Below are 13967 nucleotides of genomic sequence, written 5' to 3'. Positions count from 1 at the left end.
AAATATATATATATATATAATTGAACACAGTTGAACTTTTCTAAGCCGTTGGTACTACTGTATGACCTAACAATAGGCTGCGTCCCAAATCAACACCACAGTTTACTCTCAATGGCCTAGTGCACTATTTAGGCATATTATGGGATTTAGGACACGCCCATGGCTGCCTGGTTACGGGTAAGCGTTTCATAGCAACAGCCAGTAAACACACCTCGTCCAAACTGGATTAAAGCGAAACATCGTCAGTAAAACATCCTTTTCCACACAATAATGGAATCCGCTCTGTCTGCGTTCCGGGAAAGCACTGCGCCTGCGCACAACCCCGAGGAGAAACTTCTGGCAGATTTCCAGCGCGACTCGCATCCCGACAAGGTCTGCCTCGTGCGCAGGGGTGAGTGACGCAACTGCAGGAATTGGTGGCGCGCGTGAACCATAATTTACTGTACCTGTGGAGCTGTTTCACAGCAACCAAATGTCAAATATATGGGGGGAAAAAAACTGGGTCTTAAATATCAGGATTATAACATGCAGGTTTAAATGTACACCAGATTCTTAAAACGAATTAAATCTCATTAAAATCTCATAGAAAAAAAACTATGAAAATGCAGCCGAGATACAGTATATAGACCAAAGTATTAGGCCAAATCTGTTAGTTATTGATTTCAGGTGTTTTAATCAGTTCACTTATCCCCAGTGAAGGGCCACAAAGAATGTGGCTTCAGCATACCAAGATATCTTAATTCGGATTTAATTCACAATAAAATCTGTATCTAAATGTAATTGAGATGTACAGTAATTGGTCATTTAATTAATATTAATTTAACTTTAATAAAAAAAAAAAATTGGCAAAATTGCCAGGCCATTGAAGCATACTGTATTAAATTATAATCTAGAATTAAATTAAAATTTAATCTAGATCAAAATCTGGATGGAAATGCACTGAAGTTGTACCTGAGCATCTCAAACAAATTAATTTGCATTTAATTCACATCACTGGGTGTAAATGCAACTGAAGTGTACCATTAAGTTCCATGCATCTTCCTTTAGATTTAATTCACATCAAAATCCAGGTGTAAATGCATTTGAGATATACATGGTTAAATCTATTTACACAAATAGCTAAATGCATCCACTAGCAGACTGGAGGCTCATTGATAAACTGTCCATAATATGCAAAGTAGCCCATTTTATTCGGCCAATAATGTTTATATGTTGTTTTGTTGTAAATAAGAGCTGTTATGCATTTCACTAAAGATGGTGACTGGTAAGGCCCAGGTGGCTGACATGTAAGTTCGGCCTACACAATATGCATTTAAAATAATAAAAATCCTCTAATAGAGCATTTATTTCTAAATTATTACATTTTTAGCTAACACACAGTTTCATTTTAAAGTTCTTGTGTGGCTAAGGGTTACACAGGCTATGGCAACCCTTTATTCAAATAATACAAATAAAATGGTGTGTTTGGTTCATCTTTCTGATTGGTTTAATGCACATGCATTTCAGCTTCTTCTTTCATTTGTTGCCATACAGTAACATTACTAATGTGGATAATCCTAATCCAGATATTGTCTGGATTATTAATATGAATACCATGACCAAACACGCATTAAATCATTTGCATATATGTTCCATGTATCAATATATTTGATTAGTAAATCAGACAGGGAATTGATCAGTCTGTGCCAGGAAACACCGGTGGACCTCTAACGCACACAAACTAATTACCAACCTTTGTGCTCATCTTCCTCTTCAGAATGTCTGGGTGAGGACGGCCAGCCCGTAGTGGTTCCTCTCATCCGCAAAATTAAACAGCAAATTGCCACTGACCCCACCCTTATCCCTGAGTACCAACCTCCCTTTGGCATCGCAGAGTTCAACAGCAGGGCAACACAGCTGGCCTTAGGCCGGGACAGCCGTGCCATTTTGGAAAATAGGGTGAGTTGTCAGTTTCCACTTGTACTAAATGCTCCTTTGGGTTTATTTACTGTATTCCATGCATATTTTTCGCAATACAATCTGTAACAGATTGTGCAGTAATGTGTCAACAAAACATCCTCGAATAAACCGTAACATTCTTCAATGTGCTTGAATGAGTAATAAGGATATTTTAATTGCATTATGTCGTTTTATTGTCAGAATTTAGAAGTCTTAAATGAAATGTCATCATTGTTAAAAAGCTGAGATTTTATTTCTTTTTAGAACTTTTCAGACAGAACCTGAATGTTATTAGTGGCACTAAATCATCAGCATGCCACGTTATGCAAAACCCCAGAACTCAGCTTACGAACTAAGACAGCAACATCAGACTGACATCCTAGAGCTACGGTGTGTCTAGATACGATATGACTCTCTTTGTTGAAATCGCTCGTTAAATTCACTAGCTTTTTATTCATCAGCGACGACTTGCCGGCTGAATACACTGATAACGCCAGTGACGCGATATCTACACGCTGTAGTTTGTTTAGACGAGGAAGAAGAACGGGAGACGCCTTCGTCTGGATGTTGGGTTCACCTGTAAAGCAGCAAAGGCTGGTGTTTATTTTAAATATGCCCTCGTGTGTCACCTTCATTTATCACTGTGGATGGTAACAGAAGAGCATGCTTGGATTATACAAAATTCCAGGAAATGAGCGAGACAGCTACTGAGAGATAATTTGCCCTCCATTGAATTTCTACCGATTTTCTATAGTGAGCGTTTGCCATTTATGACTTTCCTCCCATTACACAGAAGCGTAGCTTTCACTACGGTGAAATCTTCTTACATGTATAGTTTAATTTGCCCTGTAATTTGAAATCCATTCACAAGGTAGTAACTGTCAAGTAGAAAGACCATCAAGCAATTCAAAAGCTTAACACTGATTTTATTTTTAACCTGCGTTTTTATCCCTGCCGAGCAGCTAGGGTTATGTAAGCAGCCTTCAATTAAATCATCTGTAAAGAATACCCTTTTTTTTTTCTCCTTTTTTTTTATTTTCATCTGTTTTGATTTTTTGGACGGATTTATTCAGACACATTCAAATGGGTTAAGTCAAAACCTAGTTTGATGAAAAAAAAAAAAAAAATCATAAGAAGCCGTTTGAACATCCTGTACCGAACCATGAACCATGCTTGAATCTGTGTGAAGTGTGAAGGTAGTGTATTCTCTTCTGGGTACTCCCCCAACAGACCGGAGACACGCCCAGACTGACTGCTGTTCTCAATCTGCCTGTAGTGTATGATCTCGTGTTTAAGTACATGTGCATCTGTGTCATGTGATGGATCGGCACCTTGTGCCTTGTGCCCTTGAGCTTGCCTGGGCAGCCTCCTGGGGCCTCATGTATAAAACTTTGCGTAGATTTCATCCTTAAAATGTGCGTACGCACATAAGGCAGAATTTGCGTACGCACAAAAGTTTTCAGATTTATAAAACCGTACGTACGCCAGAACCTGCGCAAGGTTCGCTTAATAAATCACAATTATCTGAATATTGTGCGTAGGTGCACGTGCTTATAGCTTACCCCAATCTCCTCCTGAAATAACCATATTTGGAGGTTAAGACCGCCTATTTTGAATATGTATGATCTCCCTGCATATTAATACGACCGATAATTGTCATTGATCTGTTTGGCTAAAAATGGAAAAACAGAAACGAAAAGCAAAAAAAAAGAAAGTTCACCGACTGCGAGATGGAGGTACTGCTGTCTGAGGTGGAGGGCCGAAAAAAAGTTTTATTTGGTGGGCGCTCTGCGGGCATTTCAAATAAAAGAAAGATGGTAGAATGGGAGCAAGTATAACAGAAGCAGTCAATGCTGTTACATCGGTGCCTCGTACAGTCCAAGAGACCAAAAAAATGGTCAGACTTAAAAGTAGTCGTTAAAAAAAAGAATATGTGCACACAGGCGCAGTGTCGTAACAACTGGTGGTGGTCAAGGAATCACTGACCTCTCAGCCTTTGATGTAAGGGTGGGCGCGATTATAGGGGAAACAGGATTAAGTGGAGTTCTTCCAGAATTCCAAAGTGATACGGATGTGATTCGCAGTGACGATGCTAAGTAATTGATCTATCTACACATTATATAAGTTTTTGTCTGTTTAAAATTCTGCTTTTTTATTGTGGATAATTTAAATCAACCAATTCAAATTCCGCGGAAGTGGAAAGTCCTAAAATATCCAAGTGACAAATCTAGCAATAGATGCAGCTGTCCTTAAGATACGTTTATTAAAACAGTCGATTTTCCTGTTTATTCATATGCAAATAAAAAATAACTTAAAAAGACAACACCACTTGTACTTGAACACACAGCGCGGTTTCTCCGCGAGGGTCTTTCCAATACTGGCCGTAATTCAGAACACAATTCCAAGAGGATGGCTCTTGGAAATCGAAATCGGCTCATGAGCCAATCATCATCATGAGCAAGGAAATCTTCACGGTCTCTGAAAACACGCTCCCTCCGTAGAGCGCATTAGCAAGGTCTTCTAACAGCGCTAGAGCATCAATTATGGTGATATGTTATATACGCACATACCTTTTTATAGCCCATTCATTAGAAAAAAGTAAATTCAAAGTATTTGCACTTGGTTAAGAATGCTGATAATGATAATTCAGGTTGATGCAATTTGATTAATTGGGTGATGACTATTTTAAATAGTTATTGCTATTTGGGCCAGTTGGTGTCGCCAAAACACATACTCTTTTAAAAGAGTGCGTACGCACGGTCAAGAGCATCCTTACGGTGCGCACTTATTTACGCCAAGTTTATTTTTTATAAATCCCGATATGTGCGTGGAAAAATGCGTACGCATATTTCTATGCCCATTTTGGGCGTACGCAACGTTTATACATCAGGCCCCTGGATTTAAGGCTCTGCTGCTATAGACATCACGGTCCTATGGTCTGCTCAGTTACTCTCAGTATTATACATTTTCTTATTACACACAGATTACATCACATTCTTTGTCCAATTACTTTCAGTGTCGCTGTGCTTTGCACAATTACTTCGATTTGCACTTTTGTTGTCAGTTTGCCACACATACAATTATACATCAAGTAATCAATTGTACTTCATGTTATTTATTAATTCCCTTTTTTAAACTTGTGATTCATAAGCAAATACCTAAATGTAAATATGCTTTATTATACTGTATGCTTCTTTGTCATTACCCTGCATCTACAATGTGCAATCACATCTACAAACCTGTCTTTCTGTTCCTGTCTCTATAACTAATTATCCATCCATCTATCTATCAGTCTAAATAAATAAATAAATAAATGAATGAATAATTGAATAAATGAATATACTGAATCCTGCGCATGACTTTTGTCGCCAAATGAGTGACGAATGGTGCATCACTTCTAAATGCCAAACTCAAGGAATTCTGTAAATATGACCGGTTTATGAGTGGAACATTACAAAACGAGAACATATCTTAAGGCAAATCAGTGCAGGTTTTTTGCCCTAGCCCAGAAACACACTCCTGATAATCACCGAGTGCTCCATTCGAACTGCGAGTCCTTTTTCATGCAATATTAAACCAAAAAAAAAAGATTTCTGCGCTGATGCTATTTGAAGGGCGACAAGTGCTTAAGGCTATCAGATGACACACACACACTCTAACTGCTGCCCTTTCAACATTGTGCTCCATAATATAGTCCTAAAGCAGAGGAAAAACAGCAGGAGTACAGATGTAAACAACATACTTGATTGCTAGATAGGAAAGTAATTTCACTGAAGGGGGGAAACATGAGGTGTAATAGAAATCCAGAATTGCTTGCTTTGTTTTTTTTTTTTTTGTGCATTTATAAGGAAACCACGCCACAGCCTTCACTGCATTACTGCTACATTGCATTTCTCAGTAGAAACACATCAGGGGACCATTATTTAGGAAATCACGTCAGAAAAGAGGACTGTTGTGTCCTTAGGTAACAGCGTGGAGTCCTTATGATTGAACAAATGGCTCTTTAATAATGCTTGGCTCTCTGCAGGTTTTAGGCGTGCAGGCGGTGGGGAGCTCTGGAGCAGTGCGTCTGGGAGCAGAGTTACTAAAGCGCTGCTACTGTGACAGCACATCCTGGACTGGCCATGTTCTCCTGTCTTCTGTATGTGACGGTGTGTATGATGGTAGCATTGATATGAAGGTTATTTATTCTTTAGTCTTAGGACATGAGTGAGTCATTAACTGGAAAACTAAAAAGAAAACAGTGAAAGCAGCACGGTGGTGTAGTGGTTAGCACCGTCACCTTGAACCCTTCAGGGTCAGGGTTCAATTCCCCCCTTGGAGTCTGATTGAGGAGTTTGAATGTTATCGCCATGCTTAGTGGCTTTCCTTGAGGTACTCACACTTCAAAGACATGCAAATTATGCTAATTGGCGCTCCCAAATTGCCCGTAATGTGTGAATGTGAATGTTGACCAGAGGTCCTACCACGGTTGTAAAAATGGGAATAAACACAATGGTCACCATTGGCCTCCACTGCCCGTAGTTGGACTACAGAGGTACCTAGATGGATGGAACTTGTGTAGTCCATTGGTATAAAAAAAAGACGTCACATATATATATATAACACTATATTCAAATAATGTAATTTATAGGGCATGATAGAAATAATGCAAAACAATTTTTAGACCAGCAATTTAGACCATTTTAAATCTCAACACTCATCATATTAAACAGCTTTGAAAAATGCATGAGATACTAAACTAAAAAGCTGTCAGAAGCGCCCCCTTATTGTTGAGCTACTGTACATTTCTGGTGGGATTTGTTTACAGAGACATTACCTGGTATCTTCGAGGCAGGAGGCATCGTGGCGGTGAGGCGATACCGCTACTGGGACGGCAAGAAGAACGAAGTGTGTGTGGAGGAAATGGTAGAGGACCTACAGGACGCTCCGGAACGAAGCGTGGTGGTCCTGTCCGCCTCAGGACACCGTCCCACCGGAGCCGATCTCTCACAGGACGAATGGAAACGTGTGACTGAAATCCTGCTGGTATAATATTGTTTAGTTTCTTTTTAGTTACATGTAGCTTAACCACAATATATAATATGTTCTACTTGGTCTGTAAAAATCAAGAGCCTCTGGCGTGCTGCAGTGTCTTACACCAGGACATGGGCAGCAGATCCTTTGGGTGCTGTGGGTTGCAGGGTGGGGTCTCCATGAATTAGACTTGTTTGCCCAGTGCATTCTTGATGGGTTCTTGATTGGATTGGATTCTGAGAAGTTTTAAGGCTGGGTTGGTGACCTGGGTTGGCCCCTGTGGACATGGGTGAGCATTGCGTGCCCATGACCCTGTTACCAGTTTGCTGTTGTATCGTTGGTAATCAGTGTTGTGTAGGTTAACTGTTGATGTTATGTATATGATCAGATTACGTACATAAACTAAAACATAAAAATAAAAACTCAAATTCAACATTTTCAACACAGTAATTGCAACTTTTAGCGAGTAAGATTAATTCATATAATCAGCAAAGTCTAACTGAGAAACCTACTCTATAGGGAACTGTGAATACACTGTTGCAGGAAGCTAGTCTTTGACTTATTATAGTTTAATCATGAGTGTTGTATCAGGTATGTCTTTATTCAATACCTCTCTTTTCTCCCCTCTCAGAAACGCCGGCTTCTTCCATTCTTTTTGCTGCCGGCTCAGGGTTTGTGCAGCAGGGACCTTAATCAGGACTCCTGGCCACTGAGATACTGTGTATCTATGGGAATGGAACTAATGTGTGCTCAGTCATTCTCGCACAACTTCAGCCTTTATGGTGAGAGCATACAGAAATATAATAGCATGTCTTTGCACCTCCAGGTTCTGGGTTCGATTCCTGCATCAGGGTCTGTGTACATAGAGTTTAAATGTTCTTCTCATCCTTGGTGGGTTTCCTCCAGGTTCTCCAGTTTCCTGCCACAGTCCAAAGACATGTACATGTCCAGTACTATATACCCTGCCTCGTGCCACAAGTCTCCTCAGATAAGCTCCAGGCCCCTTGCGACCCTGTATACAGAATAAAGTGGTGTAAAAGATTACTCTTAATATGTATGATATTTAAAAGAAAAAAATACATTATGAGTATTTATTTATGTATTTCATTTGATCTTGTTTTGCTGAAGGCCACGTTTTCATTGAAAAGAATGGAGGGGGGGGGCAATAAGTGGGGTTTTGGCTGTATGATCTGGCAACCCGGTCAGCAACATGCCTGAGACAGATTTTCGCTCAGGAATGGGCCCAAATCTAACTCCATGAAATAGCAATAACATTTAATTTTTCTCTATGATGGTAAAACTTTGTATTTAATCTGTGGTTCACATAAATGATCGGATCAACTCCGGACCGTTATACCGCTACTAAACACAGCAAAGCACTAATGACTTTGAACCCCAAGGCAACAAGAGCCTGCCTGACCAACCATACTCTTTAGACATATGGAGACAATGACTTGTAGTGAGAATAACCTAATAACAAGAACAAGGGCTGTATTCAGTGTTCTGAAGTGCTGTTTTATGTTCCCTATTTGTCCTTTCTGGATTTAAAATCAAGTTTCGAGCTGTAGAAAGTGGTCTAAATGCTATTGAAAAACCCGATCTTACAAAAAGATCTGGCAACCTCGTGACTGTGAGGTTTTTACCCAAACTGAATGTGATGCCCAGAATATCTCCTTAAGCATGTGAAGACAAAACACAATCCTTCTGTGTACATATTTAAAATCTCACTTTGTTCACAACCCAGGCAGGCAAATACCATATAACACTGTGTAAAGCATAATGTTCCTGCATGTGTTTGGTAAATATGTTGCATTTTTATGCAATTTTGCAGTAAACACTTTTAGTAAAATTCTAATTAAATCAAATCACATTTCATTTTGTATTGTCACAAAGCAGCTAGACAGAAATATATAAATCCTGGATATCATTTTTAACTTAAATATTCAGTGCAAGCCAGTGGAAATAGTGGAAATATTTTTTTTTTTAAAAATCAGCAAGACAGCATGAGGAAGAAACCTGGAGGGGACCAAAGTGTAAACGATACTTATTTGTGTGACTGCGGATAGTGCAATTATAAATAATTCCTGTTCATATCTGCTATATTGGTAAAAGTGTAACTTTGTAACTAGGAACTTCATTAAAGGTCCCATACCTGCATATTTCTTTAGCGAGGTCTCAGAGTTTTCACAGGTCTCTGAATTCCTCTAAAGTTTGTGTGATAGTTGATGTTCCAGCTAAAATACCATCGTTGTCATTATCTATAACGCTTTATTCCATATATATGGTCGCGGGGGGCCTGGAGCCTATCAGAGGAGGCTTACTGCACGAGGTGGGGAACACCCTGGATGGGGTGCCAATCCATAATAGTCCAGCTGAGATACCACTTAGATAATGCATTTTTCTTATATCTCGCACTCCATGTTTTCAACAGCTGAGCTGCAACAAGCCAGGTGAGGGGATCTTCTTATATGAGGTCATAAGAGGGGGAAATGGAATGGAATTTTTTAATCCTGGCCAATACAAACATGGAAAAAGGACGAAAGGTGTATGCACATACACACTGGAGATCTGAATGTCCAAAAATGATTAATATGTGAATTTTTGTGAATTTGCATAATAGCTCCCCTTTAAAGTAATAAAATGAAGTCTCTTTTGTTGAAATTATCAACTAGAGGTTTGTTTATGGCAACTGTAGACCTAAGCCAAGGTTATATAGGCTGCCCATATGGACCTTTCAAGTACTGTAGTTCTAACTCACTCCAACCAGAGCTAGGGTGTCACGTTGGATCAGGCAGGTTCAGAGAGCAGAACAGGGTCGGGTCACTGGTGTCTCAGGAGTTTCTCAGTAACCCTTTACTTTGCACTTGTCTCATGTTGTACCCAATCTCACAATTCTAGGAGAGAGAGTGGCTCAGCTTCTGTGTGTTCTGAAGGAGAACACCACACTGGTGGCTGTCCAATCCCAGGCAGAGAAGATCGTCCAAACACTCTGGTCCCGCCCACCAGTGGAAGGGGCCAGAGTGGTGACAACTGTGCTCAGCAATCCTGCCCATATGGTGGAATGGTAAGTCCAGTCTTTTTACAGGAAAACACTTCTGATTGATTTTTCGAAAACTTTATTTATAGCTTGACTTTTGTGCTTTGGATAGCTTTAAAGAAAAAATACAAATAGCAGCAAAAGAAAAAAATACAAATAGCAAAAAAAGTTAAAAACCCAAATAACACCTGTATCATATTTAGAAACATAAACAGGAAGGACCATCTGTTAAAACGAAAAAAAAAAACAGCACAGTTTAAAACAGAAGTTTAAATTTTTACACTTAACTGTATAAACATGTTTCTTAAAAAATCCCCATCCACTTTAAAATGACATCTGCCAGTGGATTGTTTTAGGAGGAATCAGGAAATTGAACCCAGAAAAGTCATTATATCTAACCCCAATCCATAATCCAAAAAATAAATAAATAAATAATGATAATAATAAATTACACAGACTAGGATTTAGTTTGACTTCCTTTATTGTGGATTACATCACATAATATGGTGGATAGCTCATGGGTGAATATGGTTCCTCATGCTCCCAGAACCACTCTTTCACTATTTGAATGTGTGTGTTTGTGGCATCAGAGAAGAAAAACTCTGCTGATGTGATACCCTGGTCATTCAGTACATTCAGGTTGTTATCTGATCTTATTTTATTGCCACATAAGGTGTGTGAAGATGCTTTTACGTTCACTATTAAAAATAGCTCTGATTTCTACTGTTGATGTTTTTTTGCAAAGCCACTTGATCTCCATACACCATATTTATTCCAAGAAGTTTCTGCAATTTTCTTCCAGGTTATAGATATGTGATAAATAGTTTTTTACTCAATTCCAAATATCCTTAGTTGTTTTCTTCGCTTGAAGCAGGCTACTGAATGTTTTGTATTAGACGGGGCAATATTAAATTTGTTTATTATTGTTTATAGCTATTAATAAATTTGTACCTTTTAGTTTCGTCTGGCAACCTTGAAGGCATGAACTGTATACAGGTGATCATAATCAATTGACTGACTCATTCAGAAATATAATTTAAGCAGCTGTATACAGTACGAATACGAGGACATTCCCCCATGTAAATATGGCCAAATGTTGAATACGCTTAATAAGTCCATCCTTGAATAAAGCCCTTATCAGTTCTCTTAGGGAAATGCTTCATGCATTGTCAAGTGACTGCTTTCTATGCCATTTCCATCAGGCAGGAAGGACTAAAAGGCACAGTGGAGAGATGCATGCTGATGAAGGAACGTCTCCGGGAGAAGTTGCGGCTGTTAGGAAGCCCAGGCACATGGGAGCACTTGATTAAGTCGAGAGGACTCTACTGTTGTATTGGGCTCTCTGGTGAGCAATGTGTGCATTAACAAATCATTTAAATAAAGGAAGTAAATTCTACCAGTAATAGCAGCTATCTGACAACTGTCACACATTCATTCTTGGAAGATCAAGACAGAGATCGAATTTGTACCTGAAAGGAAGTTTAGAATGTTTTTGCACACACACACACACACACACACACACACACACACACACACACACACACACACACACACACACACACACACACTAAGGTACAGTAGGGTTATGTAAAGGTGTAAAGCTTTTTATTGTTGGTGCCAAAAGATGATTTTTACAACAAACTGCTAAACAAAAGTTTATCTATTCTGCATGAACACATGTACACATGAACAGAAAAAATGAGAAAAAAAAGAGAATATAAACACCTGCTGTGTGCCCCTTGTAAATTTTTGTATATCCGGGCTTAAACAAGCAAATCAGATTTTCCACCTAGTGTGACCTCACATACCAAGAAACCCTCCCCTGTCTCAATGCTCAGCTCCGCCCAGCTCTGGTGTTCCCTGGGTACCAGTTTTATGAGCTACAATACCACTATTGGTAGCCTAGCCTTTTTCAGCTTTTAGTTGTGTTTTATCTTTTATTTCACTAAATATTGCCGGCACAGTGGTGTCAGGTTCGATTCCCTCCTCGGTGTCTGGAGTGCATGGAGTTTGCATGGTTTTCCTATGCATTGTGGGTTCCCTCTGGGTACTTTAGTTTCCACCCACAGTCCCAAGACATGCATATTAGGCTAATTGGTGTTCCCAAATTGCCCGTAGTGTGTGAATGTTAACCAGAGGTCCTACCACGGTTGTGAAAATGGGAATAAATACAATGGTCACCATTGGCCTCCACAGTCCCTATTGGACTACAGAGGTTCCTAGATGGATGGATGACTAAATATAACTTATATTTAGGTTCACTAAATATTGAGGATGTCATTATAAATTAAATATATATAATTATATACATTACTGTGCAAAAGTCTTAATCTATCATTAATTTCATCTATATCAATTAATGTGAAGAAACGAGAAGTGACTCAAAACTTTTACACAGTACCCTATATTTTTCCCTTTGTTTTCTTTCCCAGAAATGTGAGTGGGAAATGCTTGATAAGGTCCCAAACACCGTTTCCAATCCTTGCATTCACAAAACCCAACATTCCAAAAATTTATGACATTTCCTAAAATATATTGACTTTTCACAAGAAACAAAAAAATTTCACAAAACACAACCATGTTTCCCGAAACACAAAAATATTACACTGTAACATACAGTACTAGCGCATTTCTCAAAAAACAAAAAGATTCCACAAATCACAACATTTTCCACAACATAAAAACTTTTCACAAAACACAAATATGTTTATCAAAACACACAAAAAAATCAACAAAACACAACAACTTTTATCGAAACACATTTCAAAATTACAGAAAAATGTGAGAACAAAATTAGTAAAATGTGGTTGAGTTTCGGAAAATGTTCTTTTTTTGGAAACGTCTTGAAATTTTGTACTTCAGGGCCACCGTACTTTTGACTCATCTGCAGTTTGAACACAGTGTTCAATGCCTCATCCATGATGGTTAAACAATAACGCAGTCGTGTGTAACAAGGAACTGTGGGTTTTTCTTGACATTTAGACAAACTCCAAGTCATTTGTTTTTTCTTCGGTTCTGTATTTCTGCATCTCAAAGTGCTTCAGCATTTAATTGGGGAAATCTGAAGTCTCTTTTCAGAGTGTTCAAAAAGAGCTGGCTGTCCTTTTTCAAAACGTTTGCGTCTAATGAGAGGCTGAACATGTGCACAATCTGATGTTTAAACTGCAACTCGTCACAATGTAAAATGTCATTTCACTAGTAATCACTGCCTTGATCTTTTGCTAATGAATAAGTAAGAATAGAAGTGCAGGAATGATGTCTGTTGTAAATGGTGGAAAATTGTCTGTCTGACATCAGTACTGTAGCAGAGTGTGAAAAAAGATGATTGAGCTGAATTTATGTGCACTCTCTTGTTCTGTTTTTTTTTTTTTTTTTTTTTCCCCCATCAGAAAATTCTGAACAGGAGCTTTACATCAGTGACTCATTTACTCTAGAGTGATTATAAAGAGAACGGTGGAACCGACAGGTCAACAAATGGATGCATGTTTTTAACCATTTTCAATCGTTTTTGTCTATTAGTTCAGCAGGTGGGGTTTTTGCTCAAGCAGAGGCACGTGTATCTGCTCCCGGGTGGCTGCGTCAACGTGAGTGCCATCAACAGCGGTAACCTTGACTACGTAGCAGAATCTCTTCATCTGACTTTAACCACTCCACTCTGACCTTGACTGACGTCACACAGCATTTAAAACTATGTCTTAAATGTCGAAATCATGTAGTTACAGTACGTACTTAAACTATATATATAAACCATAGATTTAGCATGAATATATAACTTCAGTTTCTAGTTACATTAAGTGTTGTGAAATGTCTGCAAAACAGGTTAATTTAAATAAAGTTATCAGATTCTGTACATTTTGAGAGCTATAACCATTTGTTCTTCACCAGCCCCTCTATTTTTATTTTTTGTTCTCTCCATCATGACGTTAATACAACATGTTACAGTCTGTTGCTGAGAAACCAGAAAGCATCCTGTAGA

At 38.7% G+C, this 13967-nt stretch overlaps 1 protein-coding gene across 1 annotated transcript; it reads left to right on the top strand.

Moving 5' to 3' along the window:
- The first annotated feature begins 220 nt into the window (after positions 1 to 220).
- Positions 221 to 13692, top strand: got1l1 (glutamic-oxaloacetic transaminase 1 like 1). The gene is made up of 8 exons (XM_053503273.1): positions 221 to 391; positions 1757 to 1938; positions 5966 to 6089; positions 6749 to 6966; positions 7586 to 7736; positions 9853 to 10018; positions 11194 to 11336; positions 13511 to 13692. Exons 1-8 carry the CDS (start codon positions 271 to 273, stop codon positions 13648 to 13650), a joined length of 1245 nt encoding a protein of 414 aa, XP_053359248.1. The 5' UTR covers positions 221 to 270; the 3' UTR covers positions 13651 to 13692.
- The last annotated feature ends 275 nt before the right edge of the window (positions 13693 to 13967 follow it).

Source organism: Clarias gariepinus, chromosome 9 (genome assembly GCF_024256425.1).
Source record: "Clarias gariepinus isolate MV-2021 ecotype Netherlands chromosome 9, CGAR_prim_01v2, whole genome shotgun sequence".
Classification (NCBI taxonomy): Eukaryota; Metazoa; Chordata; class Actinopteri; order Siluriformes; family Clariidae; genus Clarias; species Clarias gariepinus.
Note: the sequence above shows the minus strand (reverse complement) of the source record. Positions and strands in the feature narration are given on the sequence as shown.